The following is a 6,000-nucleotide window of genomic DNA, read 5'->3' as shown; positions in this document are numbered from 1 at the left end:
AAGCTCCAGTGGGAGCCAAAGATGTGAAATTCCATTACTTTACTCACCTTTTATAAGCACCACCCTAACAAAAAGCACATCACATATATTATCCAGTATCTTGGCAAGGTTTTCGGATTGTCACTAGGGCTTTTGTTAACTCCCATTGCAGTGTTAATGTTAAGTGGTCAGATTGATAGGAATGATGCATCTACTAGGGAGTGCCAGGGAATGGCAATGGAACAGCCAGCATGTACAGACTTGATACTTCTGGCTCCACTCCAAGTCATGAACCTTAAGGACCAACCCTCTGCCCTGGCTGACAATTCAGTGCAACTAAGGGGGCTTTAGATTATGTCTGTACATCTGGAATTTGGAATTGCTCTGCTCTGGTACAGTGGGCCAGCACAGAGGTTGAAAAAACCTGGAGGAGATTAACTTGTAGGCCAGGTACAAACACTACACTTTACCAAAGTAAGTGATCGGAATCCATAACCGAACAGCAGTTCAGCGCACAGACTGGTTTAAAAATGGCAGAACCTGGGCTAAGATTTGCCCATGCCCCACCAAAGGGCAAATGTCTGTTTTGTTCGCTACTCATCTACACTAAGCCACTTACAGAAAACCACGTAACTTAGACCAATTCCACCTCGGGGTTTTTGAATGTCTGTACCTAGGTGTAATGGCTGGCAACAGGCCCAATAGAGCCAGCACTACAGGAGCTATTAAGGTAGTTTTGCAGTTTTAGAAGCAGCTTTCTATGATGGATATTGGCACCTGTACTTTGTTGGAAATGGGCAATGACTACCCTAAGACAGGGGAGCATCTCATCCAGAGTTTCTTGCTTGAAGTTGCAAACAGCGCTAGCTGGATCACCAGGGGAAGAAATATTCTTCTTCTCACCCTTCAGTTCTTTACATGTGAAACATGGCCTTCTGCTTCTGGTGGGGACAGTGTCAGAGTTCAGATTCCATGTTCTTTTTGGGCAATGCGGGATTAGGTTTGTGTTCATACATAGAATAGGACCAGCATCATGGGGACAAAATGTTTCTGGTCTGCACTGACAATGTCATGTGCTTCTATCATAGTTTTCTTTTTGTTTTGACAAATAAAGTGTCTTTCTCTAAGTTTTCCTTCCAAAGTGCACTCATTCAAAAGTTTCAAAATCAAGCCTCAGAGACTTTAAAAGTTCAAAAGTTTATTGCCTAGAATAGCTAAATTTGATGCAGCCAGGTCTGTTGATGTTACACTGAAAACAAACAAGCAAAATTAACAGAAAAAATACTTAGGTCACGGTGAAAGAAGAGCACATGTTTATAACATCCCCAAATATGCACTATATTGTAACTGAGCAAATAGTCAATCAGCTATAGTTAAGTACAATAGCTCTTGAAAAGGATATGGCTTTTCATATTGCAGTGCAGAAGACATGTTGATAAGGATTTTTTTTTTCCTCCACAATATTTTTCTCCCTTTTTTTTAAAATAATAAAGTAAAAAAAAAAAGCTAGCTGGGGAAGCAGTGAACTACTAAAGAACATTCAAATCTTGATTATCAGGTTACGATTTTGGGGACAATTTTGGTTAATGGGAGAAGCAAACTGTAGCATATTCAATATACAGGAAGAGAGTAATTAAACATTCAAACACTTTTTTTTTAAAAGACCCCAAACTCGTAACTGTTGCATTTGCTCTCCTGTAATGTTTGTTGCACAAGCCTGCACTCCAAACATATTACAGCTTTAAAAAGAGAAGTTAAGAAGACCTAGAAAAGTCTTTACATGTTTTCTTTTTAGAGGGTGGATGTGACTTTTCCAAGTAGGTCATTGCACCCAAGCAAATAATATGACCACAAACCAGTTTCTGTTGGTTATTTGAGAGTAAAAAGGTATACAATGAAATTAAGGGAGATACCCTTGCTGACTTTTTACGAACGCCCAAGAGAGCTGCTGCTGAAGGTTGAACAGGAGTAAGAATATGAAGAACTTGTGGCTGCATCAAAGCTTCCTCTCCTGGATCCACTGCGTGAGCCTGAACGAGAACCTGAGCGAGAGCCAGGTGCAGAGGAGACATTATAAGGGCTGGATATACCTTTGGATGAAACAGAAGCAGCTTCCAACAGTCTGAGCCCAGTGATGTCTTCCACCATTGACCGTTTCATTGCATCTCTATAGGATATTTTCAGCTTGGTCTTAGGGCAGGTCAGAATTTTGGGGTAGTTGCTGATGTCTTGCAACTTCTGAGAAGTGCGACCATCAATCAATCCGTTCTTGATGGCTTCCTCAGTTCTTATTCTTCCACGCACTTCAGGGTCAATAAGGCCACCAGTAAGGTACTGGAATTCAAGGAAGCGCTGACCAGCCTCGTAAGGCAGCCATTTTTCCTTAACTGCCTCTGCTGCTGACATTCTCTTGTTATTTAGACCTTCAAACCCTAAGAAGGCTTTTTGAGCTGGCTTAAGCCGTGTGGCCATATCTTGATCAATGATGCGCTGAGTAACTGCCTCCTGAAGTGAAAGCCTTTGACCTGTGACAGGGCATACAATGCCACCAGTGCAGGCCTGGGCTTCGAGCAACCGCTGTCCTGTAATGCTATCAACAATGCCCCGTTGCATAGCTTCTGAAATGGAGATTTTCTCCAGATTTTCAGTGTCAAATATGGCCGCAATGGGACTACATTCCTCTGGGACCTCTGAAAGTGAACCGTTCCTTATCAGCGAAGAACTTCTGACGCTCATCACGGTGGGAGACTTACTGATGGACTCATGTCGGAATACGTCATCACCGCTGTTCCGACAGGAAATCATATCTGCAAACTGTGTAAGGCTTAAACTTCCAGCACGGTACTGTTCAAGAAATTTCTTGTCAACCAAACCTTTATCAATAGCATCTTGAATGTCATACTGGTTTCCAGTTTTCCTGTCAACAAGGACAACTCTTGTGCTACCATCCGATCCTGTTATAGTTATTTCTTCCCACTCGCATTCCTGTTCAGCAAGTTCCATATAGGTATCATAATCTATAAGACCTTTCTTGTATGCCTCTTGCACTGTCATCTCACGGTTTGTTTCCGGGTCTACAATGACAACCCTCCGCTTCCTAAGCGTGTTCTTCTGTGAAGTCTGCACCACCTTTTTCTTTTCTTTCAAGGGCAGAAGACAGAGCCCTGTTTCTTTGTCTATCATGCATCTTTTTGTCAGTTGCAGGTAGGTTAGGTTTTCTTCTGTGTTGGGATCGAAAAACCCTTTAGTATCATCACTTGGATCAGAGAGAATCTGACTGAGCTCTTCATTGAAATAACCACGCTTGTAAGCCATGTCTACAGGAAGACGGTGGCTCTCTTTGGGGTCAATGATTCCACCAGTGGCAATCTGGGCTTCCAGCAAACGAATGCCATGACCTCTCTCAATAAGCTCCTTGTTCATCGCCTGGAACAAGGAGATGATATTTCCTGTTTCCGGGTCTTTGTAACCAGTGACGGCTCGTTCAGCAGACAGAAGCTTTTCTTTGAATTCAATGCCAACAAGACCTCTTTTGTAAGCTTCCTCAACTGTTAGCCTCATGTTGCTGACAGGATCCACTATGAAACCAGTTGCTGCCTGGGCTTCTAGAAGTTCAAGGGCTGTACCTGGTCTAACCAATCCTATTTTCATGGCCTGATAAATGCTAAGTTTCTCCTTAGTGGCCTCATTGTAGATACCTGCTATACAGCTGGATCCCCGGAGGAAATCCTTAATTTCTTCACGAATCATTTCTGGATCTATTGTCCCTTGCTCAATGCCTATTTTTGTTGGCTCTGGAATTATTCCACAGTCAACCAATTCCTCTAGCATAACAGGCCGCCTGATGCCTTGGAATGACAAGCTTCTCTTCTGCACAGGAAGGAGCAGTAGACCAGTGTGGGGTTCAATCCTGCATTTTTCCCTTAGCTGTGTGTAATTGACTGCCTTCTTGGTTATGGGGTCTATTAAATTCTTTGCTGTGCCTCGAGGGCTAGTCAGGATTGTGTACAGGTCTCTGTCAATCAACCCACGGGACAAAGCTACATCTTTTGGCAAGAAAACACTGTTGACAGGGTCAACAATGCCTCCTGAAGCCAGCTGGGCTTCAAGCAGGCGAATGCCAGTTTCCCTGTCAATCAGATTTTTCTTGATGGCTTCAGACACTGGCACAGTCTTTCCAGAGAATGGATCTTTAAACCCCGTAATGGCTTTTTCTGCTGTATAGATTTGTTCTCTGTCATCAAAGTTAATCAGATCTCTGGCAATGGCACTGTCCACGGTCAACAGCTCATTCCTGTGTGGGTCAATAACACCTCCGGTTGCTGCCTGCGCTTCTAGAAGCAGAACTGTGTTCTCAGGGATTAGAAGCTCCTTCCGTTCAGCCTCCACCAGAGAGTACTTCTCCTTTGGAGAAAGAGAGACCCCAGCAATAGCACCTGCTCCTCTCAGGTAGGGCTCGAGGTCAGCAGCAACTTCTTCCACTGACCTTTGCCCCTTCAGCAATTTATCCAGAGTGGTTTTGTCTATCAGTTGACATTCGTATAACTGAACTGCTGTAATTTTTTTCCGCAGCCCATTGAACAACAATTTAGAAGGGTCAATGACAAAGTCCTCTTCTGTCTGTGTAGACCTGCAGGATCCATATGGGCGTTGATGAAGTTTTTCTATTTCCCTTTGCAGTTGGAGACGCTCAGCATCCCACTGCAACTGGCTTTGTTGGGCTGTCTCCTCCAGTCTGCACCTGTACCTCTCTTCAAGCCTCTTAATCTCCATTTGTAGCCTTTCAATTTCACACCTCAGGGCATTCTTCTCCCTCTCACTCTTTTCTCTCTCAGCCTCACTCTTTCTAATGGACTCTTCTGTCCGGGAATACTGACTCTTCCACTGGTTTAGGTCATTCAGGATCTGGTGTTTCTCACTTTCCAGCCGTTGTTTCAAACGAGACTCTGATTCCAGGCTAATTTTTGCACGGTTCAGCTCTTCCTCTAATCTCTTCAGCCTTGCCTTATCTTGTTCCAAAGCACTTATTTTTATCAATAGGGTCTCTCTTTCTTGCATAATCTGACTATACTGATTTTTAGATTCATGAATCCTGTTGGATGCCTAAAATTCAAGAAGAGAAAAATGGAGAGAATTATTACAATTACACTGTCTGCTTATAGTATTTTTAATCCATTTCCAAAAATTTGATTCATCACATACTGACACTGAAACAAAATTCTTTTGAACATTACTAGGTCATATCCAAGATTATGGACATGTTTAAATATATATCTGCACATTCACAGAAAAGAGTTTTATTGCCACTTGGAATTTATTGCCTTACACTAATAAAATGAAATAGGCATATTGGATCCCATTTTAAATTTCTCATCTTCAAGATTCAGTGAAGACTTGTTTTTTTGGTAATGAGATACCTTCTTACTATATTTTTTATATTTTCTGCATCATCTATGTACAGACACATGCCAGCTTGGATACTTTGGGGGCATAAGGGACTATATCTCCATTGACCTGGTCTGTTTACAGCATCAGAGAATCAGCCACAAACAGATTTAAGCAATAGACTTGTCTTTCCCTTCCCTGTTAACATTTTTGCTATTTTAAACTCCAAACATTTATATTTGTGTTCCTTTACATTTAAATTCATTTAATGTTTCCATGTGGCATGTGTATACACACACTCACACACCAAATACTCTGTTAAAAAAAAAGAAAATCAACATTAGGGGTTTAAAAAGTAAAACAAAATGAAACAAAAAACAAAACAAACAAAACTTGGGGGAGGGGACAGCTAAAATCAGACTAAATGAATGGACTGGAGATGATGGGGAAAGGTAGGAAAACTGGGGAAACAACAGTAAAATATTTTTTTTTAAAGATTATGAATGTGAAGCTAAAAAGGTCACGAATGGATTTTTTTTTCTTTTTGAATCATAGCATATTAAGTTAGCTACAGATTATTAGTAGTAGATTATTGTCATGTCCGTCATAGTTAGAAATTCAGATGCACATAAAATG

At 41.6% G+C, this 6,000-nt stretch overlaps 1 protein-coding gene across 3 annotated transcripts in view; it reads right to left on the bottom strand.

The window, feature by feature from the left end:
• Positions 1 to 1,157: 1,157 nt before the first annotated feature.
• Positions 1,158 to 6,000, bottom strand: part of DSP (desmoplakin) — a 49,307-nt gene continuing 44,464 nt past the window's right edge. For all 3 annotated transcript variants that reach the window (XM_019543043.1, XM_019543051.1, XM_019543057.1), the window contains exon 24: positions 1,158 to 5,082. In XM_019543043.1, coding sequence (XP_019398588.1) covers positions 1,906 to 5,082 — 3,177 coding nt within the window. In that variant the 3' untranslated portion in view covers positions 1,158 to 1,905. The remainder of the gene's footprint in view (positions 5,083 to 6,000) is intronic.

Source organism: Crocodylus porosus, unplaced genomic scaffold, assembly GCF_001723895.1.
Source record: "Crocodylus porosus isolate Cpor-Errol unplaced genomic scaffold, CroPor_comp1, whole genome shotgun sequence".
NCBI classification, from domain to species: Eukaryota; Metazoa; Chordata; order Crocodylia; family Crocodylidae; genus Crocodylus; species Crocodylus porosus.
This window is presented reverse-complemented; position numbering and strand designations above follow the sequence as displayed.